Source organism: Geospiza fortis, unplaced genomic scaffold, assembly GCF_000277835.1.
Source record: "Geospiza fortis unplaced genomic scaffold, GeoFor_1.0 scaffold909, whole genome shotgun sequence".
NCBI classification, from domain to species: Eukaryota; Metazoa; Chordata; class Aves; order Passeriformes; family Thraupidae; genus Geospiza; species Geospiza fortis.
The window spans coordinates 671,396-697,168 of NW_005054520.1; the positions used below are offsets into that span (position 1 = coordinate 671,396).

Sequence of the window (25,773 nt, forward strand, 5' to 3'; positions counted from 1 at the left end):
CTGTACATTGTGGCAAGGTTTATGACATTCACAGACCAATGTCAGAGGGAAATCTGGGATCACACCTCAGGACTTCCCTTGTCTGTCTAGCATGAAACCATTTCAGCTGCATCCCAGGGGTGCTGGGTGCATCAGTAAATCCAGCAAGGCTGAGGTGGGCAGATTTTGGCAATAGAACTTGGATAAGTCTGCCTTGGAGTAGCTGAGGCTTGTGTGGTGCCTCAGCTGCTGGAGCTGAGTTTTGTGGTTATTCTGCTGTCATGTATCTGAGTGTATTATTTGTATGAAGATTATTTGCTCTTGCCTTCCTGATAGTTTATGAATTAATTTTGACATTATCTGTTACACTTAACACAGATGTAGCTGTATTGAGCAGTCTTAGGCTGTTAAAAATTACTGTTAATGTGAATACTGAATCACAGAGATAAGGCTTTGAAATAAGGTGGGGAAATGCTGCTGCTTTATGCATGGTATAATTAAAAAATAGTGTCTTTACAGCAGCAGTGTGTTGAGCTTTTAAGTGTCCTCCTTGTTTCCAATAAATAATGTTTAATGCCAGTTAATACCTTTTACTCTTGTGTCTAGCTCTGCCTGTCTTGCTCATGGTGATGGAAAAATGCTTCAGCTTTTCTCTCCTGGGACCTGCTTTTCACTCAGAACTAATGTTGCCTTGCTCTTTTTCTGCTTCCCACTCGTCAGGATTTGGTGGGCTTGAAACTGCAAACTCCACTGCCAGTGGGTTTAATTTTGGGGGTTTCGGATTAACTGCTAATCCCGCGGTGAATTTTAATATTGGGAATTTCGGTGTTTCCACTACCTCAACTCCACCTTTCAATTTTGGTAACAGTCTGGCAAGCGCAGGTAGATAATGCGTACATACGTGTTCTGTGGTAAATGTTACAGCAGGGGTCCAAGAATTGCATCCCTCACTGGGGATCTGTGTCCGCTACTAATCCTCATATCCAGTGAAGACTGGCCATAAAAGCTCTGGAAATGGAATGGGAGGGGTTTTGCCTGTTAAATTCTCGAGGAATAGTTTTTGAGGAAAAATAACCCCGTAGGCAAAAGTCTCTGGAACGGCAATGAATCCAGGTGATCCCGAGCAATCCCAGAGCTGGTCCCTTTTCCCTGTTTCCTGACATGAGATTCTTGGACTACTGCAGTCATGTTTCCATCTTCCCCGTGTCTCCTCATCGGCCTTGCGTTGGCTGTCATGAACACACCACACCTCAGTAGTTTCTGTGCAGAAACGAATTGTATACGACCGGCACAAAGTCAGAGCCAGCTGTGACCCGTTCCCCAAAGCCGCCGAGTGTCCCAACACCGCCCTGCCCCAGCTCTCCAGGGAGGCCTGCACGGGATGGGGGCACTGGGGGGTGGCCAAGGAAGCCCTTTGTATGGAGATCCATCAGATCTGAGCCATCAGCTGATACCATTTCACCTCAAATATTTCCCATTCCCTATGAAAACTTGGGACTGGATGGATTTCTAGTGCTTGTGTAGGTGTGGAATTAGCCCGGAGGGTCCCATTGCTGCTGCTCGTATAGGAATTCTGTCCATCCCACAGTGTCATTGCTCTCTGTGTCAGCACCTCTCATCTGTTCTGTGCACTCCAGTGGTCTCATTGGGTTTATTTATGAACACTCTTCACTGGCTTCATTTGAGCTGCGCCAGAAGAGACCATGGATAGTCCATTTGATATTTAATTTGATGCTTTGGTATTGAATTTGTAGTCTCAGGCCCTTTTCAAGAAAGAATGACTAAATTTGCAGTGCATACAAAGGTACCTAAAAATGGTGTTATCTGCTGGTGCTCCTGCCAGGCTGTCCTGCTCGCTGGCAGGACTGAAACATGGATGTTACAGGGAACAATTTCTTGTGCCCACTCACATCAAAGTGTTTGCTGCATGGAAATAAAATGCCCTTGCATATCAGCTTTGATTTATGCTTTTCATTTGGTTTGTGGATAGGAGGACTGTGAGTGTAATAGGTCTTTTTTTTTTTGCTATTGACATGTGAGTGAGGAGAGGCAGCACCTTTGTGACAAATCCTTTGTAGCAGACTGTCTTTTGTCTTTTGAGCACGTGTAAAAGCAGCATGAGACACAGAGACCTTGCTTTCCCAGGCAGGTCAGCGCTCCACAGGCTGCACCTTAGGCCAGTGCCATTGGCACCACCGGAGTTCGGGCGCTCACTTAGGTCCTCTCCTGCTGGCCAGTGACTGCGTTTCCTGAAAATCTGTGGAAGGCCGATTGCTTTTGCATCCATCTTCCTATACTACTGGTTGAACCTCTAAATGAGGTGTAACGGGAATGATCATTGGGAAACAAGGCTTTAAAAAAAAGGACCCTGTAGAAATTCACACAACTGTATGTGTCTGGCCTCAGGTTTCCTGAGGTTAGGACTGTTTGTAAAGTTCACAAAACATCGAGTTGTTTGTTAAACACTTAGTAGTGACATTGACCAGAAGTATTCTGAGAACAAATGTAAGAAATAGTGCTGTTACTTGTGTCTGTCACTAGGGAAAGCACATCCCTCTGGTAAAGGACCAAGATGTCAGTTGACTGCTGCCTTTTTATTTGCTTTCGTGACACACTATACAAGTTGTGGCTTTGTGGTCCGTGTTTTCTCCCCCATTTCCTTGGGCGATGAGGTGCCTATGCTCAGTGTGAACTACATGCTTGTGCCATGTGCCATCCGTCTGTCAGCCCCTGTTGCCATAACCCCCGAGGCGTGCGGTCGGTTGTGTTGTGCCCAGCTCCGGGGCCGTGTGCCGCTGCCTGACCGCAGTCTGTGTTCGGCAGGTGCCTTCGGAGGCTTTGGGACCACCACCACCAGCGCGGCACCGGCGTTCAGCTTCTCTGCTCCCACCAACACCGGCACCGGCGGTAAGGGACTGAGGGACTGACTGCCTGCAGAGCAGATCCAGGAGTGCTTTGGATTGCAGGGCTGCTGTGCTCTTCTTCTCAGTAATCATGTACTTGTTTCTCCAGGACTCTTTGGTGGTACCCAGAACAAAGGCTTTGGATTTGGTACCAGTTTTGGCACAGGAACTGGAACCGGCTTGGGTAGTGGGTTGGGAACTGGGCTAGGCTTTGGAGGCTTTGGAACCCAGCAGCAGCAGCAGCAGCAGACCAGTGAGTATGGCCTTTGGATTTACCCATCCTTTAGCAGTGAAAGCACAAGACTGCCATCCTCTGTTCCTGAGATAATAGGACAGAGGTGTATTGTAACAGGTGGCTGTTTAACACTTAAACTCTTAAACTAGAGCTCAAGCAAGTCTCTGAGCTTCACGCTTGAGCTTCCAACAATATTTACCCCTTTGGTTTAATGCTGGTAGAATATAGTTAGAGAACTGATATTGCAGTCACAGCATTACTAGAAAGGGGAGGAAAAAGGCATTGAGGTTAATTTAAATGGGAGCTGGATAATAAGCAGCTTCGGGCTCTGAGTCTACTAAGTTTGTAACAGCCAGCCTGCCTCTCAGATTTAGGTATTGAGGGTGCCAGATGGTGACATGGATCAATACATGTGTCTCGTTAAAAAAAAATAAATTCTTCTAATGTATTGTTCAGGAGCTTCTGTTGTAGATGATGAATGGCTGTAAAAAGACACTTAAGAAACATGATCTGATTTTAATTCATTTATTTGTTCGGTGGTTTTATTTTGCTTCTCAGAATCTGATAAGAAGTGATGCTAATGATAGGTGATAGCATGATCACGGTTGATCGAGGGATTCATTTGTTTCTCTTCATCCCACCCAAGCATTAGGCACTGGGCTGTTCAACCAGCCTGCCCAGACCCCTGCTCAGTCCAACCAGCTCATCAACACAGCCAGCGCCCTCTCGGCCCCGACACTGCTGGGAGATGAGAGGGATGCCATTCTGGCCAAATGGAACCAGCTCCAGGCCTTCTGGGGCACGGGCAAAGGGTACTTCAACAACAACATCGCTCCGGTGGAGTTCACGCAGGAAAACCCCTTCTGCAGGTTTAAGGTATGGCATGGTTCAGCTGCCCGCAGAGGGCGCCAATCCCTTACTCTGCTGAGGCTGAGCAGCTCATGGGTGTTAAACCAGACTTTGTCACTGGTAAGAGTATTCTGAAACAGTATTTTTCCAGGTAATCTGCACAGTTCTGATGCATACTCATTAAAAGGTTCGAAGATGCTGGAAATCTGGGTGGTGTGGAGGGACTAGATAATGAGCCCAGATGTGGAGCATGAAAGTAACAATTTCATGTACTAGCATTCAGGTTAGTGTGTGTGTACTTCGAACAGATCTATGGAAATTAATTTTAATGTGTGTCTGTGTATGTTACAATAAGACAGAAACAATTAAAAATAACCTTCTTGTCTGAAAGAAACTGTGAACATTTGGAATAAGAACTTCAGGGTCTTTCTTCCTTGCTTTGTCTAGATTAAAATAACCCTCTATGAACCTGGCCTGTGCCAGGTTTAAAATCCACCAGCCTTTATCCTTGCCAGTGCTCATGCTGACTCCATTCCCTGTGTGGACTTGTCAGCAGTTCCAGATCTTGCTTCTCATGTTGACAAATTCGTGGCTCTCCATCCTCCGCAAATCCTGCACCTGCTGACTGTCTTGCTAAGCCTCAGGCTTGTAAGGGGATTTGGGGCAGGCGTGGTGACACCCTCCTTCCCTGAGCTGATCCTTTGGAGTGCGAACTTTGTGTCCTGAATGTAGGTTAATACTGGATTAAGTCCAGTGTTGATTATGTACATTATGAAAGTTCTGTAACGTTTTTGCAGCAATTGTGCCTGCCTAAAAAATGTTTGGTTTTGTTGCATCACCTTTTTCAGTGTTACCTTGAACATTTTATTAGCAATGCACCTGAAAGCTTATTTTCTTGTAAGTTGTTGTTTGAAATTGCTTTCACAGTTTCTGAGCTTTGAAAAATTGCCCATTATAAGTTGTGTGACGCAAAGTTGGTTATTTTAGAGTTTCATTTACTAAAAAGAAGAGTCTTGAGGTTAGACAATACCAGATACTAGGTTTACTCTTGTCCCTGTGACTGGAGCGTTTCTAATGCCATGAATTCACGTGCCATAAGTGAAATACTGACGAGTTCCATCTGTGCCACCAGTGAAGATGCCTACAAAAAATAGGGGAGAAGGTGGCACAGGGATAGGAACAGAGCATCATAAGCTATTTTGGTTATTGCCACTGAAACACCCAGCATCAGATAAGAAAGAAGCATTACATGAAGGGTTCCACATGTACACAATTCCAGCTCCAGGACACATGAGAAGCATGCAGCTCCACACCAAGAAATGCATGCTGCTCTAAGTTATGTGTTACAGGCTGCGGTTTGAAGTACCACAGTGAAGTAAAATACATCTGTTCTAGTTTGAGAATGCTGTGTTGCATAAAGAGATTGTGGAAGTTATTTATTTAAAACAGAAATACCAGAGGTGTCATGTGCTTAGAAACAAATTCTTCCTTAGCTGTCGCTGTTGTGCTCCGTGGCAGGATGGCTGGTTCTGCGAGGCTCACTATGGCAGGGGGTTACCCTCTGCTGACAAAACCGAGCTCCTGGGCACATCCCCAACTCATTTCTCTCTTCCTGAGGGGAAAGGTGCAGGTCACCCACCCACGTGCAGTGTCAGGGCCTCACCAAGCCCTTACTCACCACCCTGTCACCAGTGCCAGCGTGGGGTGACAGCTGATAGGCAAGAGGAGGTGAAAGCTGCCACTCTGTTTTTGCTTGTAATAAAGTCTGATCCTCTGATTTCATTTGCAATTTGGAAAAAGGGTCAGTTTCTAAAATGTTCCTGATTGCTGTCAGCTCTGCTATGTTGGCAACTCCCCTAATGTAAAAAGGATACTTAGGAACTTTTTGTAAAAATCCGAACTGTTTCAAAAGCTGCTGTACTGATGGCTGAGAGATTGATTTAAGAGGGGATTGATTTCATGTTTGTGCAGCTCTGAATCAATTGTGAGTTAAATTTGAAACCAGTTACTCTAAAAACGGAGGGATTTAGCCCCTCCCCTTCATGCCACAAGGATATGCATTTGCTAAGTAACATACCTTCATTTTTCATGTGTTCCTTGGCAGGCTGTGGGTTACAGTTTAATGCCCAACAACAAAGATGAAGATGGCCTCGTGGTCTTGGTGTTTAACAGAAAAGAAGCAGATATTCGAAGCCAGCAGCAACAGCTCGTAGAATCACTACACAAAATTTTGGGAGGAAACCAGACCCTCACTGTCAATGTCGAAGGTGTTAAAACAATGCCCGATGACCAGTACGTGAACTTCCCACAGGGTTGCCCATTTATATTTCATGTTAGAAAGGGTTGGGTGCCTAAGTCTACTGTCTCCCCTTCTCCTTGATTTTAGATCTCTTCATCCTGACTTTGATTTGTATCTCTTATTCCTTCATATAGTTTTTCTTACAACATTAAGTCCAGTGCCTTTCCAGAGATTTTAGGTTATTCTTAATGTAGTACTAGTATCACCATAGAATATGGTTAGTAAAACTGGGAAGAGCTGAGAATGTAATGGTATTTACAGCTTTTCTCTCTCTCTCTCTCTCTCTCTCTCTTCCGTGCTGTGTTAAACCCTGCAGCTACTGGTACTTTACATCTCATTTGGTAAAGAAGTTAAAAGTCAGCTGGGAGAAGTGATAGCTTGGATTTTGGGTGGTTGTGTATTGTGTTACCTCCTTCGTGCTGCTGACCTCTTCCTGATGTTCCGCATTTTACCTCGCTCAGGACAGAAGTGATCATTTACATTGTGGAGCGCTCCCCCAACGGCACCTCCAGGAGAGTTCCTGCAACGACCCTCTATGCCCACTTCGAGCAAGCCAACATCAAATCATCCCTGCAGCAGCTGGGGGTCAGCCTGTCCATGGCCAGGACAGAGCTGTCCCCAGCACAAGTCAAGCAGCTCCTGCAGAACCCTCCTGCTGGTGCGTGGGCTGGGCCTTCTGTGCTCTCCAGGGAAAAAGCTGGTGTCAGCTGGAGAACACCTGTGAAAATAATAAGAAAAAAGAAAAGTTAAAAATCAGCATAATCATGTCCTGTACTCGCTTGCAGTTTTCAGATGGCTCTCTTAGCTTGCCTGTGTGGCCACAGAGAGCTTTGCACATATAGCTTTGTTTTAGAGTAGTTAAAGGGCTTTTAGTGTAATTTGATTAGATGACTTACCTTTGTATCTATAGCTTTTATATGTGTCCATGTTAGGATGTGAAAGGTTATGAAATCTGGATTGGAAAAGGCACTGGGCCTAGTCTTGCAGAAAAGTCAGAGCTAACTCCTACTGAGATTATTTTGCCAACTGATTTGGTACTTTGATCACTTAGTTACTGATTTTTTAAATATTTGTTTGTTTCACACAATAACAACTTCAAAAGGACAGATGACCCAATTGTGGCATATAATGGGAACAGTAGGAACTTCTGCCTTTAAAGTATGGATTATCCAATGGGAGCACCTATGGGTTATCCCTTTCCCCTGCTTTCAAACCAGTGCTTGACGGCCTTTGGGTCTGAATTTACTGTCCCTGCTCAGGACCAGGAGTTTTAAAGAACTACCCTAGTTTAATTAACCTTAATTTGTGCAACAGGCATTTGGGTTAGCATAGTTCATAGGGCTTGTGTATTGCGCAGTATTTTTTCCTGGTTAGCAGGTGTAATATCTCTCAGATAGCCCTACTAAAAATCCTTTTTTTTTTTCAGGTGTTGATCCTATTATATGGGAACAAGCCAAAGTTGATAATCCCGATCCTGATAAGTAAGTCAAACAGTATGTCCAAGTATTGAAATATTGCAACAAGGCTTGGACAGGGGAGAAAGAGATAATAATTGCATAGTACCCTTCAGATAACTTGTGAGAAAGTTACTCGAGTACAACTTGGCCAAGTGCTGATCCCCTTGAAAGCAGTGAAGATTACTGGAGGTGCCTATCTTAATCCCTTTACCCATTTAGGCGCTTAGGAACTGTCAGGATAAAGAGTCTTACTTGGGTTCCTTGGAGGAGTGGTGTCCTCCATTACATGGATTAGTTATTGTGACTTATTTTTTGCAACCCTTATCTCCAGTGGTTACAGATAAATTGGGCTGGTGTCTTTATTAAAAAGGAACAGGTTATGAGGAATAGTTAGGACTCTAAGCAAAAGAAAATATGGTTATGTATTAATTTATAAAAGATCAACATAATCTGTGACTTTATATTAGATTCTGTTTCATAATTATTAACCCTTATCATGTTTGGTGTGTCCAGTATAGAAACATGTTGTAAGAAATATTTGTGTTCTCCTAGGCTTATTCCTGTGCCAATGGTGGGTTTCAAGGAACTGCTGAGAAGATTGAAGGTCCAGGATCAGATGACCAAACAGCATCAAACTCGATTAGATGTAAAGTTGCTTATCTTTATCGTGACTTGCTGTTGACAAAGGATGCGCTATTAAATGCACCTGGCCCTGTGTGTTCAAAATGGAAACATGAACCATTGTCTTAATATATCCCTTAAATAGATCTTTGCCCAAAAACTGAGCAGAGTGGTTTGGCTTTCATTTGTTTCAGGTTCCAGGCTTATTGTTTTGTTACAGGCTAATCCACACCCGCTCCATTAAGTCCATTGGCACAAACTTTTAACTTGGGGCAACCAATTTTCCAGTGCCTTCTGAAAATCCCAGTTGTGTATGAAAATAAATACAAAGCAGAACAGTAGAGGTAGAAGAAAGCTTTCTAAAATCATCTGGGTCAAGGACACCAAGTTGCTGAGTGGTGTAGTATCATGAAGCTTGCAGTTTTAAATCAGGCCTACCTTGTTCTGTTATCAAAAACTTCTCTGGCTTCCAGTTGACTCCCATCTCCTCTGCAGATAATATCAGAAGATATCAGTGAGCTGCAGAAAAACCAAACAACAACTATGGCAAAAATTGCACAATACAAAAGGAAACTGATGGCGCTTTCGCACAGAACCTTGCAGGTAACAGGGATAATCTAAATAAGTCCTTTGACACACTGTAGTGCCACAAGCAGTCTCAGAGGGAAGAAGAACCTGTTCCATCTCGTGCAGGCCAGTGCTGAAAATTATTCTGACCTCAGCTAACCGGTGTTTATTTAAGTTCATTCCCAGGCAGAGCTGTCAGGGAAAGCTCAGGTCTGCTGTGCTTGGGAACCTTCTCTCTCACCAAAACCACAGGACTGTCCTGAGGTCTTAGAGCAGCAGACTAAATGACACAACAAATCCAGTGAGAAACAGGCTGGAGGAAGGGCAAAAAGATGTAGAGATGGGCTGGTGGGGAGAAGGATGGGCCAAGTGTTCTCTAATGAACGTCAAAGGCTTCTTTTGTAGGTGCTAATAAAGCAGGAGATCCAAAGGAAAAGTGGTTATGCCATTCAAGCAGATGAGGAGCAGCTTCGTGTACAGTTGGATACAATTCAGTGTGAACTTAACGCACCCACACAGTTCAAGGTGAGAGGCTGACAGTGTTTGGCTAACACCTCTGGGATTTCCTCACTGAAAACGTGTCAGCTTTCCAAACCACACGTGTATATTAGTTGTGTAAGGCTTTCAGTCTCAGTGTGATAGGTTGTAGCATCGTGCTCTTTGCTGAATAGCCAATAGTATTTCAGTAGTTTTGAGTTCTTGGAAATCATGGAGTCGCTTACCCTTTGCATGTCTTCCATAACATCTAAAAATTGAATGAGCAGCAATGCTTCCAGCCCTGGAGACTCAAGGAATGGTAGATGCTGGAGCTGTGGCAGCTGTAAATGAGTTGTGTTTGATTTAAGCCTGTTTCTCTTCCCAGGGCAGACTGAATGAGCTCATGTCCCAGATCAGGATGCAGAACCACTTTGGAGCAGTGCGGGCTGAAGAGCGCTATTACATAGACGCAGACCTTTTAAGGGAAATCAAGCAAGTGAGTGTTACTGGGTAGAACCCTGGCCTACTCTTTGAGCTTGATCATTTAAGCCAGACACACACTGACTGGATCTAAAATGTCATGTTGCCTTGTTTGATCAAGTCATCCTTGTAATTGGTCTCAGTGCTGGGGCACCAAGCTATTGTACAAAACCACTCTGTGGAGATAGGCTGTTAGTACAGAAAGTGCTGTTATTCCTTCCTCAGAGAAATGATGCCAGGATTATCAATGTGCCAATGCCACCAGTCATGACACTTCTGAGAAATATTACCTAGTAAGTTTGTGAAGTTCAACAATACTCACACTGGTTTCTGAACTATCTACAGCACCTGAAGCAGCAGCAAGAAGGGCTGAGTCACCTAATCAGCATCATCAAAGATGATTTGGAGGACATCAAGCTAATAGAACACGGGCTGAACGAGAGCATTCCCATCCGAGGGGGAGTCTTCAGTTGACTGGTGGAGGTTTACACAGAACATGGTAGTGGAGTTCATGGCTCACCTTCCAAGGCTAAAACTGTTGAGGTAAAATAAAACACATATCTTGTAGGAGCAAAATGGTATTTTGTCTGTTACTTTTAGAATTAGCAAAGCCTCTTCTAAGCTTTTAAAATTGACCTTTGGAAGGTTTATATTTTATAAAGCTGTATATGCTTTAACAAAAGAAGGAAAACTGAATCTGTTCAGATACCATTTTACTACAAAACTATATGTACTATTGTACATTTTTTTCCTTTTTTCTTCTTTTTTTACAACAGCATTGTCCTAAAAAATGCAGTGCTGAGGGGATTGTTTCACTAATGACTCAGTTTGTGGAAAGCTTAGCCTGCTTCCATGTTTCTGTCAGAACAATCAAGTAGCACCATTGTGTAAACAGCTAACTAAAATCATTACAGAGATGTTTGTTGCTGTAACTGTGTTGTTCTCTGCAATACCAGTCAATTACTGGGGCAAGCTGCAGAAAGTTCATGTTTCTGGTTTCTGTCCTTCCTTTGGAGTGCAAGGATCTGAAGGTTATGTTTTGATCACTTTACATATATGAATTATACAAAGCTTCGCTGCCCCTCTAAGTAACAGTATGTCTGGACGTTGTCTTCTGCCTTTTTTAAGATCACCCAAAAGTAATAAATTCAGTCTGACTTTGTAATAAGTGGTGTGTGGTGTTGGCTCTCAGTGACATCAGCAAAGCAGTGACACTGCATCCCAGCTCCAGGTAAGTGCACTTCACTCTCTCCAGGCACTGCAAGGTAGCAGGCTGTCAAACCCAGTGTCACAGAGCTGCTTGGCAGCCTCAGTCCCCAAACCAAAATGAAAGGTGTGGCCCCTAGATCCTACCTGGCAGCAAGCGCTGGAAAGCAGGTACCTACTCACCCCATGCCATGGAGAGAGACCTGCTTTTCTCCTCAGTACCAAAGTCACCAAAAATAACTGAAACAAAAAACAGTGTTCTGCAGTAGGAGTTTGTACAGCAGAAAAAAACATGGAAGTGGCAAAATCAGTGTGTTCATTAGCCATCAGAATGAATTCCACTCATTAAATTTTAAGGATGGAAAAATAGAAATACAGCTGCAATGTGCTGGGACCCCTATTGTGCATTTGAGAGTGTTTGTGGAAGCATGATTCCATTACAACTGAAAAAGCATATGTGGAACTCTAGATAAGGGGGAACAGGATTAGTTTCCTTTTGGACGCATAGTTCCAGTTAATAAACTGTCTGCACTGGGCAATGAGCTCTGTAAGAAATTGAGTGAGGCTAGAATTCTCTTTTGGTGGTTGGGGTAGCAGTCTTAAGTCTTCTGCCATGAGGCCCCTGCTAGACTGTGCTGCTTGTATTTGAGAACCACATTGTTTCTTGTTTTGCCAACTCTTTACATTCCACCCCACTTCACAAGCTGGAGTCCTACTGTGCTTTGAAAATAACAAACCTGCAGCATAGGCTCCCTCCAGGGAGCTACTTGATCTACTGCCCTGGGCTTTGAAAATGAAATTATCTCAATAGATTTTTTAAACAAGTCCCCCTGCTAGAGACAGTGTTGCACATTTGAGGTATTTTCCCAACGTTCTGCTCTACTATGTGTACTTAGTAGTTCCAAACTTCCAGAGCAAGCTTACCACAGCAGAGGAACACCAGCAGGGAAGCAGGTGTCATCACTGGAACAGCACTGCTGCTCACAGAGTTAACTAGAGGAGAAATAAACAGCCAAGAAACAGCAGTCTGGAAAAAAATGGTTTATTAAAAGGAAAGCTGCAATCAAACAGGTGCTACCTCATTAAAACGCTACCTACAAGTAATACATTGCCTTCCACTTTACTGCTCTTCAATACACCTGTAACATTCTCTCACATTGACAAGAGAAGCTAAGTTGCATCTTCCCTTTGAGCAGAAAACTATTTAAAACACAGCTTCTTTTAAAAGCCGTCTGAATTGAAGTACAATTCATCTATTTCACCTGTTAGCCTCCCCAGATGGGTCACAGCTGTCATCTACAGTGATGTCTGTTTTGAGCACCTGCTTCCCCTTTCCCCGCTTGCCATCTGCAGGCACACTCTAGGTTAGGTGGGACAGTCCTGGCTTTGTAGAAATCAAGGCATGGGATGTGGCAGGTCTGGGCAGGTTCTCACGATGGGCCCTGTCTGACCAGGCGGAAGGCTTCCAGGAACTCGTTGAAGTCAATGTTCCCATCCTTGTTGAAGTCAATGCTGCGAACCAAGTCGTTAATGCCATCATCCGTGAGTTCAATGTTCATGTGGGAGCTGAACAGCTTCCAGGTTTGCTGGAATTCCTCAAAGGAGATGAGACCTGCAGAGGAGCATTTTACATACTGCAGCTAGATCTCCTAATGTGAAGAACACCGACTAAAACACAGCTCAAAGTAGCAGAGGCATAATACAAATGGACATTGCAGAAGTGTGGGAAGGAGCAGGACCACCCAAGCCTAAGTAAAAACACCTCTGTACATACTAAAGCAAACTCCAGAGCAGAAGGGATCACAGAAGACAGTGATTAACAGCCCCTGCACCCCTGCTTACCTGAATGGTCTCTGTCTATGATCCTGAATATGGTCTCTAAGTTGGATCTGTTTCGATAAATGACTTCCAGCAAGCTGGACTGGATGTGCTGAAAGACATGATCACAGTTTTTATCCTGACAACACCTCTTCTGTCTCTGAGTTGTTACTGCAGATGTCTCCACAAGCAAGAATATTTTTTGCTCTCAAGAACTTGCCAGCAGTGCCTTATCAGCCAGGTGTGTGATGACTTGACTCTCTGTGCAGCTGCAGAACAGACACTCAGCAACTTGTCCCTTCCCATCGGTGCTCTTCTGGGCTAACAATGACCCAGGCTGCATTTTATAACCACTGCAGAGCTGCATTTGCTGGGTGTAATTAAGAAACTGCTACTTGGAGAGTGAGTTTTCCTACTCACCAGCCTACATCCAAACTACCCCTAAATTTTGATTTCACATCCGTCATCTCTGTAAAAATGGGCTGGGTGCCTCAGGACTATTTGAGCTCAGGCAAAACTATCTATCAACTTCAGTGTGATTTCAGGTTATGCAGGAAGCATCCACTGTCCTTTTGTATTACAATTGATTTGTATGTGCCGGGGATGTGGTGAGAGCTGCTCACATCATGCTTTGATGGAAGGGGCTGAGTGCTTACCTCTTGGCTCCTCTGCTCCATGGCCAGGTCATCCAGCCAGGATTTGTACTCCAGCATGCCATCCTCGGCGCTGCGCACCAGCTGCGGCCTCAGCATTCGCCAGGGCAGTCCCAGCCGCAGCACTGACTCCACTGCTGTCGCCCAGTTGCTCAGAGCGATCTTTCCTGTACACAAAAGGGAGACACCTCTGGGACACAGGTAGCGGAAAGCATGTGAAGGCAAAGCCTAAAACAGTGACACACAGTCTAGGTGCTGCTGACAGCACAGCATTATTTCGCAGTGCAGGCACACATACACTTCCTACCCAAGCCTCACCAAGGTTTTCATCATTGCAACATATCAAGGCTTATGAGGCTGCAAACATCTGAACAAAAGCAGGACACTAACTTTGGGTGTTTCATTAGAAATTTGCAGCCCACTGCCCATTTCAGCAGCAGCTGTAACAACCGAGCTGGATTCCTATGAACAGTTTTACTGCCAGGGAAGAAAGCAAGAAAGCAGTTCTCTCCATGAGCAGTTCTGGCAGCCACCATATCCCTTTTCTCCCCTGCCCACCAGTGGACAGTTCTCAGCACCATCTCTTGGTCACTGCATCAACACAGCACTCCTGTCTGCCACAGAGGTCAGAACTCTCAGCTCCTTCCTTAAGGCTCTGACAAAGACAACTGCCATTGAAGACATCCCTTGCTTTCCTCTTCCCAGTGATTTTAGACTTGAGGGATGAAAGGACTCTAGAGACCACCCAGCCCTTCTCAACTGACACAACAGACATGTTCCAGGTCATCTTTCCTCGGGCTTCAGCTGCAAGGGGTTCTTCTAGGACCAGCCTCAATTACTGCACCTCAGGCTAATGATGTCCCGCTTTTTCAGCATCCCCACTTTATGGTGTCACTCCAAGGCATCCACAGAGACTGAGTAACAGCAAATGACCTCTGGCAAGGTCTGGTACAGCCTCCCCATGACAACTGGTGACACCTGTCAGTGAGCAGTCTCCCAGCCAGCCACAAACTCAACGTAGTCCCTTCAGTCCTATCCAACCAGGCAATGAATCCACACGTCCCTCAGCTCTGGGTTACCTGTATTGTCCCTGTCATAGGACTTGAAGGCACTGATGAGGGCTGAGGTGTGAGCAAAGAGCTTTTCCCGCAAGGCTCGAAAGGCTGACTCCTCTACTCTGCTGATTCTGGAGGATGCAGAACAGAGAGAAGCACTTGAAAGACTTGCCCTGAATCACAAGAAAAACTGCACCTTCCCTCCCAGTGCTCTACCTGGCTTGTCCATGGATTGCCCACATAACTGCTCTGCACAGCTACAGCTGCATCTCAGTGCTTGTGACAAGGCACTGCATGCCCAGGGCACAGTTCCCTGCCGCTGATGCCATGAGTCCCTGCATTCATTTGTGAAGTAACAACTCAAAAGAAAACTTCAGCAAAGGTCAAAAGTTAAAACTTGACATGGAAAAGAGAAGCTGAAAAAAATCAGCAAGATTTAGAAAAATCCACTTGGAATTTTGTTGATAATCCCTTCTCAACCCTTGAGCTTTCCTCAGTAACTTCAAGTACAAAGCTTAATCCTTCCTGTAGAGCTATTCTTTAGAAAAATCAAAACGTGAAAGTTCATCTCCAGAGTCAAACTTTCTAAAAGCTCACAAATTTTCCCTTTGGGAATTTTGACTTGGCAAATAGAGCAACTAGAAAGCCTTGCCTTTGGGTCATAGTGAGCAAATGGGCTGTCTTGTTTGCTTGGTACTGAACAAAGTGGGGGATGAGGTCTGGTCCCAGCTTCACATAGGCTCCCCTGTTGCTGCCAATCTCATAGTAGTTTGAGGCTGAAAAGATGGTTAGCACCTAATCCCAAAAAAAAGGGCATTTGCAATCAGTATATTCATCCTGTAATATTGATATACATGTAAACAATACACCCAATCCCCTCCAGAGTCCGCAGACTGTTAAAGCATCCATGTTATATGGAAAAGAGGGAGAGCCAGGTGGCAGTTGGCCTGGAAGCCATGCAGATTTGAGTGCCTTGTGGGTGGCACTGGTCACATGTGGATCTGGCCACATGTTGGGCTTCTGCAATTTTCCTGTGCTCTCTCCCAGCAATTCTGCTCTCCAGAATCTGAGTACGCTGATGAAGCCACTGATCTGACTGCATCTTCTGAAAACAGAACTTGGCTGCAGCAGCTCAGTAGCACCCTTTTGTAGCTCATCTGCAAGAGCAGCTGCACTAAGTGGGGGCCATGGCACAAGTGGGTTCAGATATTTTCTCAAGCACCACACACAAGGACGCAGTTTGCCTGTGCATCCATGTCCCCACACTTCAGTTAACTCCCAATAAGCCTGTTCAAGGATTTTGCATGTGCTTAAAGCCCCAGTGGAAGAAATGCAGAACTGAGACAGCCACCCCCACCCAGAAACCCCACCCTGGCAGGATGGAAACCCAAGTGCACTTCACACCACCCCCAGCTGACCTTGCGGCTGTGACAGAACTCATAGCCCTCCTGCTTGCACTCGTGAGAGCGGATCAGGAATTGCAAGCTGTACTTCTCAAGGAACTTCTCTGTCACATCAGGCCCGAAGTAGCAGCCACCACCTCGCACCTTATTTTCTCTGCAGCCCTCTTGAGGCATGGGGTCGCTCCAGAGGATGTCTAAAACCTGAAAGGATTGGCAAAGTTCACTAAGAAAATACAGCTCAGTCTCGGAATCCCTCCCTACACTGCTGCTATAACCAGAGTGCAAGGGAACAAACATTTTTCCTGCATTCCAGTTGAAGACTGTCACAGACCTGGGCCACCCCAAAACTGGCAGTATTGTTGGCCATGAGCTACAGGCACATCCAAAGTGTCTGGGGAAAGAGGGATGTGCATTAGTCAGGCCTGATACAAGCTTTGCCTCTGCTAGCATTAAGATGTCCAAGAGCCTTGCCTGTCTTTCTCCATCCCAAAACACAAGTCCCAGGGCAAGAACAACCAACAGATCCTGAGATCCAGATTAGTAGGCTTAGTATCAAATGCCTTTGTTCTCTAGCCAGGTCCTTCCATAGCCTCCAGAAATACAAGTGCTAACTCAGTAACCACTGTGTGGATTAAGGCCTAATCCCTTTAACCCTGACTTCAGTATACAGTGCTACAGTGAAAAGGTGTGCAGCACTGGAAGGTCACATGTAATGTCAACCAACTAACAGAGGTTTCAGAGTGCACAGAAGAGACTCCCAGGCTGGAAAAACAAGGAAAGGAAGTCCCCAGCTGCTCCTCCCAGGAGGTAACAAAGGTACCAATGAAACGTCCCCAGGGCCTCACAGAGCAGCCCTTCCTGGCCACCTACCACTGAATGACCATCTGCTGCAGGAGGCACCCAGAGCACATCCAGCTCAGGACCCTGCTAAGACTCCTCACCTGCTTCCACTCCTCCTGGCGAGTCCAGCACGGCTCATCCGCATCCTTCAAGGACACCATGCTGGAATAGGTGAGCTCCTCCGGCTCTGACTCGCTGATGTCCACCAGCCGGCGGCACGTGTCAATTTGCTCCTGCACCGTCTGCCGGAGCCACCTGGAGAACTCCAGCCTGTTGGCCGTGCTGGGAGCCTGGGCTGACTGGGGCTGCAGAGATAACCTGGGAGCTGCATCAGTGCCTGATTCGCTCTCCCCATTTATGGCCTGGATTTGTGGTTTTCCACTCGATTCCTTCCTTTTCTTCAGCCTTAACACAGAAACAAACTGAAAGATATGAGAGAAATGGAGCTGATAACACAGCATGAAACCCAGACCTCCAGCTCTAATGTCTTCCACTGGCAGACTTCAAGTGATCCAAGCCTCCAAGCCTCACTCTCTTCTTTCCATCAACTGCTCCTTGACTATGGGGAACTATTAGTGCCATCCTCTTAGACAAGCCATCCTGGGTTTGCAGCTGGGTCTCACACCCATCACACCTCACTCTTCCTCATTGATTTCCTGCATACAGATTTCATCTGCAATGGGAACTATGCAGCAGAGCAAAGGAAGCATGAATGACTAATGCAAGAGTTGTGATTTTATTTGGAGAAGGAAAGGGGTATTTCCTAACTGAACGAGTGAGGCAGAGGCAAGTTAAATGATTTATTAAACTCCTTCTGGAAATCTAGGGGGTAAAAACATGTTAAGGAACTGTGGGACAATGTCTCATCATCACTGCATTTTTACTTCAGCACCAGCACATATTCCAGAAACCAACAGTGCTCCATCACTTCACAGCTCCTGCACACACACTAACAAACCAAAGTCTATACCTAAACACAACCTTGTCTAGGAAGACCATCTGCTAGATTTGTCTTGTCAACAGCTAAGCTGGCATGTAGAAATTAGCTTCTCACCACAAATCAGCAACACTGTTGTCTCTTGCAATAACTGGGAAATAAAACCTACTCTGTTCCTTTGAATTTTCTCAAGCATGTCCAAGTCAGTGGTGTCAGAGATGCCCCCGTGAATAATGAGGACTTTCTGATCAATCAGGGTGGCCAGGGGCAGCCAGCAGAAGACATTCTGAAACATCCTTAAGATTTTCTTCCCATGCACCTGAGAGAAAGAAAAAAGAGATAAAGCATCCAGTTTTCTAAAAGGCATATCTCACATGGTAAAGAAGACACAAACATAGGCCTACCTTGTATTTCTGCATCACTTCCTTGGTGAAACCATAGCTAAAGGAACAGGAGAAAGGAAGCTCAGTGGGATTTTGCACAAGGCCCTCGACATGGCGCTCAGCCCTGCACAGAAGCCGTACCGTAAGTTCACCATGTGGTCCTCGTGGTTCCCGCGGTTGAGATGAACCTCCTTGGGATAGATCAGGAGGAAGGTAAAGAGGATAACAAGGATCTCAAGGGACTGCTTGCCTCTGTCTACAAAGTCCCCATTGAACACATAGGACTTGGAAGGGGAAGGAAGGCCATTCTGTAAAAGCAAGGAACAGGTGGATGTCACCAGAGAGGCCTCTCCAAGGTGTCCATATGCCCTCCCCCCAGCTACAGCCTCTCACTCCTGTCCTAGGTTACAACAGACCCTTGCTCATCTTTATACTGTGGGCCCCAGCAGTGAAACTGGCAGACACAAAGAGTTGTCATTGGTATCAGCACTAGAAAAACACCCATTGGTACTAATAAAATGGACATGAATATCAGATTTTCTAGTCAGCAAGGGAATAAGCTACTGATTTGTGAAGCCATTTAAAGCCAATCCAATTGACTTGGAGAATTGCACATGAATGGCCCAATTTTGCAAACACTTCTCAACATGACCCATGGGATACCCATTGCAATGCCTGGACATCCTCCCTCTCCAAATTTGGTGCCTACCTTGTAAAAGATGAGGAACAGGTCATCCAGCTGGCCGTGTAAGTCTCCTGACAGGCACAAAGAGATGAGTCACAATATGTTTACCTTGGACTTTAAAAAAACACCAATACCTAACTTGCTATGAACTAGGTCCTTTATAAATTAATCAGCACAGAAATACTTTGGGAAGTGCAAGCGTAGAGGAAAAGAACACGATTTAAGGCCTGAACTGAAGTCTCAGAAGGACAGGAAAAAAAAACCTACACCATCTGCTGAAGCCTGATTTAGAAGCTTTGGTCATTTATCCCTTGTGATGACACATCCTGGCACAAGATTGTCATTATGTGGGAGAAAGCTTAGCATTCAAAATTGCAATCTAATTGTCATTTAACATAATATTGGAGAGAGAGGTTTGTTTTCCAGAGGCTGACTGCATGCAAAAGTCTGTACTATGTGTTTTTCAGAAATATCTCAACATTTTAACATTAGAGTAGGAAAAAAATAAAAAGCTTTGTCTCAAATTTACTTATATGATGCAAAGACGCATTGACATTCTGGATCTGCATGCACGTGCTGGTGCTCACCCAGAAAGGCTCCAGGATTTTGTTTTTAAATAATCCCAGACCACAGAACAGGTCAGACCACTACCAAGTTTTGTGACCAGTCCTCAGCTGGATGTGATTTCTGTGGTTTAATAAAACAACTCTGAGTTTGGGGTGAGACAAAAAAAGACCACCTGGGTATTTCAGACAGACCCAGCTGCCTCTCAAGGCACCACACACTTTGCTTATAGAGAGCATTGTGTTCCACATTCAGTACAGAGGGGAGCATGGTGCTCTCACTATCACTCTCTCTCTGCCCCATCCTCCCATAGGAGCATTCCACCCCGGAAGCTGCAAGGGACCCACCACACACGGTGATCTCCTCGCTGTAGCAGGTGGAGACATGGCTGATGTTTGGCAACTGCTTGAGGTGCTTCCTGGTCTCATGCAGGAGGTTTAAGACATAGCGAGCATGGAGCTGCTACTAGGAGAAAGTAAAGGGATTAAAGCAGGAAATCAGTGGCCTCTGAGCAGCACCACTGTGGCTGTAAAGACTCCACCAGGATAGCCTGGATGGTAGAAATTCTCCCTGGTATGGCAGTCTGTACTGACCTATGGGCTTACAAACAGGATGAGGGGAATAGTGGGAAACAGCAGGATGGCGGACACTTGCACAAGGCAGCCCAGCCTCAGCACTGAGAGGGCTGGCAAAGCAACCCTAAAGCCCCAGCACCTTGTGGACAAGGCTATACCCACTAGGGCACACCACCTCTGGAGCAGCAGAAATTCCAGTCCAATATCACAGGTAAGAAAGTTGCTCCTCTAGATCTTTCTTAGCTTTTCAACATTGAACCAGTCTGTGAGTTTTCACGTGTCCTGCAGTGATAGATATGCTCAAAGCCAGGGCATAGGCATTTAATACAGCAGGGACATGAGACACCTTTGGGTTAGAAGTTCTCGTTGGAGAAGCGATGTTTTGGCCTATTTTGCAGCTCAGCATATCAGCTGAGGGATGGCAGCAGAACACTGCAATTGTATGAAGGCTTGTCTTGTTAGTTCTGGAGTGGTACTCAACTTCCTTATCAAAAAACTCACAATTTACATTTTAAACCAGAGTCCAAGTTGCATAGCACAAAACGTTGTAATTGGCTGTTTTCCTCTGGGCCATCCTATACCTATTTACAAATTGAGAAATTTGAACAAAAAATTATGAAAAGTCTCAACATGAACTGTTGCTGATTTTTCCCTCTAAAAATGAAATTCCAATGAACCAATGTTAATATTGGTACAGCCCTACATAAAGTGTCCAGTTTTGTCAGGAGTATATTTTCAGGAAGAACGTTTCTATGGCATTAGAAAATACCATATAGTTTCCAACCCCATTTTGTTTAACAGCCAGCCAGCTTGTTATACTCCAGTCAACTGAGCTTGGTAAGAAAGTTAAGACCAAATTATCTGTCCTACACCCCTGTTCAGACTATGGGAGAGCATGGTACCTTTTTGAGATCATTACCTGTTTCTGTTGGAAAGCTTCCAGCAAGGCCGTGGCATGGTCAGGGAGGAGTGGGAAAGAGAGATGGGGTCCAGTGTAGGAGTCGGGCACCTCTATGGTTTCATAGTCACAGTATTTTTCCAGCTCTGCCTCTTTGTAACTTTCCCCACTTATGAACATGCGACTGATAAAATCCCCTGGGCAGCAGATTAGTGGGGTTGATTTAAAAAATTAAAAAAAAAAAAAAAGAGACAAAAAAGTAGTTAATTGGCTCCAGGTACCATCCTAGTAATTTGTTACAGAAGAGCTGTTTAGTTAGGCTGGCACTCAGGAGCAATTGCAGCCAGGGATCCAGGGTACTGCTTGGCACTGCTACAAAACTTGCAGTGGGGGAAAGGCTGCAGACACAGATGTCCATGTGCAGTGTGTACTATTCTGTCATTCCATGACAACATACTGAACCTTTATGCCTCCTTCCAGCTCCTAAGAGCAGGAATTGCCCCACATCCTTTACACACCTCAATCTCCAGACAATTCACTCTCTAATCCTGATGCTGTCAGTCTTGGGACTTGGCCACATGCGCCATCCAGAAGATTGCCCAGCACTGGGCAATGAATTATACAGGGTGCAGCCTTCAGAGCTGCTGGTGCCACATCTACAAAGAGCACACAAACTTACTCTCTTTGCTGCTGCTTGGTGTGAACTGGTCCATGAGGTAACTGAAGAAGTTGTGAAGCTGCAGGAAGAGGGAGAGCCCATCATTCACCCCAGAATGAAATTGAACAGAGTAGCAACCTATCATAATCATCTTTCTGGAAGTTTTACCTCTGCCCTCCTCATGCTGTCTGGTACATACAACAACTCTCATTGTACCAATTTAAGTTTTGACTTTCTAGAGATGAAGTCAAAACAGTGGCTTTACCTTCAAGCCACAGGCAGAAGTATGCTATGAGCCCTTCCTCTCCCTGCAAAGCAGCCATGTAAGAGAATTTTAATCAAAGTTAAAACATAGCAAACCAAATAGACTTGCCTGTTGTGTTCAGACTCCAGAAAAGCTCTGTTAAATGGCTCTTGGGGCTTGCTCTTGAGGTTCATTACTTTGTTTTATGCAACACAAGCAGCCAGGGAATTAGCAGGTTAAAAAGGGGTAGGAAACCCAGTCCCTGGCCCACTGAAGCACTTAGAGGGTGACCAGCCAGCACCCAAAAAGGCAGAGTCTGGCACAGAAACCACATTGCTATGTGTTTTCCTACCTGCTCTTTTCCTCAGCAGCATACCTTGATCTGATCCTGCTCACAGGAATACTCAATGGATTGAAAGATTCTCCAGGTGCAGCGGCGGCGCATTTCCAGCCGAGCCACGTGGCGCCGATACCACTGCTGGATCAAGACAGCTGCCTTGAAAGCTGGGGGACAAGAACAGAACCAAGCTGCTGAGCAGCACTGCCTGCATCTGAGGCACCTGCAGCAGCTCCTTCCCCACCCCTGAACATGGAAGAGAACCTTTCCTTTTCAGGAAAAAGTTACCAGGAATTGTATTCTTGTGCCTAAGGGCAAAAAATCTCTTTTTGCCTTCTTTCTTGCATGAGGTTGACCTGACCCTGTCTGCCCAGAGACCTCCGAAGCACTTCCAACCATTGCTGCTGGTTCCTTCAGCACCAGTGTTAACAACAAATTACTAAGGCCTCTAAGCCCTAGCATGTTCTTCCATATTATTAGACAATATCCTCCCTTTCTACCTACCTTCATCATTTTTAGGTCCCTCTTACCATCCCTAGGTGCTGGGTCTTCAGGAAACCAGAAATTTAACTGAGGCCATGCAAAGAGTTGGGGGAAGACTGGATACCAAGTTTCCTTCTAGAGCCTTAAAAATATGGGGATTTTCTATCTCTCTTTATGCCAAATAAATACCTCAGCTTTTGCAGTTGTGGAAAAGCTTTAGAAGGACTCTACAGTAGCATAAATATCAACATACCATTACCTTACAATAAAATAAAGACAAAACTACACCCACAGTGACAAAGAGGTGGCAGAACTTTGGCCATTAATGGCACAGAATGAACGTGATGCCAAAATTTCCAGGTACCTGTTTGAGGTTCAAGCTACAACCAGTGCTTGACACCAATGCTTCCCACCAAATTATGGCTATCTGCCCTTTGATCTTTTAAACACAGCCTCTGTATTCTCCCAATTCCAGTGTGTTCCCTTCAAAATTATTTCAGATGGGGTGAGTGCATATTTCAAGTGAAGTACATTGGTGTACTTTCACATTTTGTTTTTCAAGTTCTGCCACAAAATTTTACCTCTAGAATCTCTCATCCTCCTTAGCTATCCTTGATCCCACTTGGACCAGCTCTGCTTCTTGGCATCTCTCTTTGGATTACACTGCATCCCTTCCTGTTCCTTTCTGGGGCCCCACCTGTGAGCCCTACACTTAAAACATCTTCTAACACCGCTTCTCTGTCATCTTTAGCTGAGGGGGGAAGGGATGACTGCTGTATCCACAAGCTGGCTTCAAAATCCAAGGGAAACAACAGAGGTAGGGAACTAGGCCTGCTGCAGAAAGTGTATTCCCCTGCCACATCACCAAAGCAGGGAGAGCAATGGGAGGTGTGTGGGAAGATCTTCATTAAAAAGAGGAAAATCCTCACCCCCTACCCAGAGGCTTCTATACTGAGAGATCATATTAATTCAGTCAGCTTGCATTAATTGCACAAGAGACAGCAACCCTTGCCTAATGAAGGATCTCAATGGATTATACATTGAAAATAATAATCCTTTTAAATCATTATTCTCTTTCAGCACTGGGAATTGCAGAGCGCAAAAAAGGAAGATATGCAGCTGCTCTTCAGCAGGGGTATGAGAGAACCTGAAGTTGTGGGCAAGAAGGTAAGATTTGGCAAGCCTTAACTCAGGAATAACTTCTGTATTCTTTGCCTTCTCTCTTGCTGAGAAAATGCTTACTGATCTGCTTGGCTGTGAAAAAATTCCTTGTGATAACTCCACACATACCAATGAAAACCAAAACCTTAGAAACAGTAAAAACTTAAACCAATCAGAGACATGTTATCAAGTGCACAGTTAGCATGAATACCACTATCAACAGCATTTAAGCCCCAGATAGGCAAGGCACTGGTTTTTACTCTGCTTTTATGGAGACTGACTGTGCAATTGAAAAAGCCAGGTATTCTAATTTAGCAGTTTATCTGGGTGAGTTATATCTGGTAGTGTTTGTATCATTTTGGGAAAAAAATTCAACAGAGAAGAAAGAGAAAGATTTATCCACATTTTATGATGATCTAAACTATGTATCATATAAGCTGCTGAAAGCATAGCAAAGTGGCAGCACTTAAACCAGACTCCAAGGCAGGGCCAGTTGAACAGCTCTGCTCCAACACTGTCCTTTGAAAACAGCTTTCAGATCTTGGACAGGGATGACATCTGGCACACTGCATTTGGGCACCAAGTCCTAAGCAGCTGCCCTACTGCAAGTGGTCAAATCTGAGGCGTGTTTAGAGCCAAAGGCTACAAACTCAGAGAGTTTACTGCTGTGGGAAACTGTTCCTGAGCTATCAGATGTAATACAAGGTCTCAAATAAGTAACTAGTGTTGTGTTACACTTGCTCATCTTAAAATAACCCTGAATTTGTTAGGAAGCTCCATGGACCTCTGGTGCTATGGGTGACAGGTAAGTCTAACTTAAATAAAAAGTTTTTCAATAGCGGATAGTAGCAAACAAAAGTGTGAGTCACAACCTTATCCCCACTTCCAATCCTTATTTTCTTCTCCAAAGACTTGCAAACAGTTTGCCCCATCCTGCTGTTCTGCCAGTGCTCATGATTGCATGATTCAAACAAGGAAAAGACTATTTACTTTTTAGCTCTACCTTATATCTAAGGTCTTCCTCATCAACTCCCTTTGCTTTGCAGCAGACACAGGCACACACCCACAAAATTAATACCATTACAGAGGGCTTCAAAAAATAAATCACCACAACTTTGAGAGCCACAGACATCTGGATTATTAACAGAGATTAAGAGCACTGTGCTGATGTAATTAGACAAAATGCACACATTTTGCTTGACAGCTTTACGTAGTCACACCATCTCACCTGCTTTGTAACTAGATTTATTTTGGCTGCACTAGCAAGAGCCTTGGAAAATAATCCAGGAGAAGCAGCAGGGGACATCTGTCTCACTGTCAGCAGACAAAACACCTGCATTACCCAGCAAGTGTTTCATTCAGCAGGTGTTGGTGCTAACTGTAGCTTTCTTCTCTAGTTAGGCTTGGGTGGATTTTAACCCACTCCTTGTCTAAATAGTTATTTCCTCAATCCTGTTGTCTTCTGCCTGACACCTAAGAATCCTTGTCACAGGATACTCAAAGACAGAGCCTCACTTCAATGCTATGAAGAACACTCAGAGAAGAAACACATTCAATGCAACCTCCTAACAGCACATGCAGGAGAAAACAGGATAAGATTGCTTTTCTAAGAATCACTCACCATTTTCAGACTTCTGCAGGGAGTACTTGTACTGGACATTTACAGAACTACCAGATCCCATGTTGTCCAACCAATGCTCCAACGTTGCAGAATGGCCCAGTGTCACCAAAACCACAAAAGAGATGCAGGGAAGACCATTTGGTCAGAATCAAAACAGCTGCAGCATGTCCCACAGTGCCAAGAATCTACAATTAAATATATTAACACTTAATATCAATGATCAGAGGGCCTCTCTTATGCCCAAGTACATTTTACACTACCAGGTCTCTGCAGCTACTCCCAGACATTCAGATGAGGATTTCTGTCTCACTGCTTCATATTGCAAGTGGGCTTTATAAACAGGAATCAGTTCAGCACCTTTAGCTACCTGCATAAAAATAGGTAT

The 25,773-nt window shown here is 44.8% G+C and overlaps 2 protein-coding genes across 2 annotated transcripts; one reads left to right on the plus strand and one right to left on the minus strand.

Annotated features, from left to right (window-relative positions):
• Positions 1-647: 647 nt before the first annotated feature.
• NUP54 (nucleoporin 54) lies at positions 648-11,035 on the plus strand. The gene is made up of 12 exons (XM_005429049.2): positions 648-861; positions 2,803-2,886; positions 2,992-3,135; positions 3,764-3,993; positions 6,071-6,258; positions 6,727-6,923; positions 7,692-7,746; positions 8,275-8,368; positions 8,839-8,946; positions 9,316-9,435; positions 9,773-9,883; positions 10,213-11,035. The coding sequence occupies exons 1-12, from the start codon at positions 663-665 to the stop codon at positions 10,339-10,341; spliced, it is 1,659 nt and encodes a 552-aa protein (XP_005429106.2). The 5' UTR covers positions 648-662; the 3' UTR covers positions 10,342-11,035.
• Positions 11,036-12,405: 1,370 nt separating this feature from the next.
• Positions 12,406-25,449, minus strand: PPEF2 (protein phosphatase with EF-hand domain 2). The gene is made up of 16 exons (XM_031063645.1): positions 25,389-25,449; positions 22,163-22,290; positions 21,564-21,621; positions 20,906-21,081; positions 19,759-19,873; positions 18,872-18,918; positions 18,304-18,470; positions 18,184-18,220; positions 17,949-18,098; positions 16,944-17,264; positions 16,018-16,203; positions 15,252-15,394; positions 14,624-14,730; positions 13,548-13,711; positions 12,916-13,003; positions 12,406-12,685 (listed from the first exon to the last, which is right to left on the minus strand). Exons 1-16 carry the CDS (start codon positions 25,447-25,449, stop codon positions 12,504-12,506), a joined length of 2,130 nt encoding a protein of 709 aa, XP_030919505.1. The 3' UTR covers positions 12,406-12,503.
• Between the last annotated feature and the right edge of the window lie 324 nt (positions 25,450-25,773).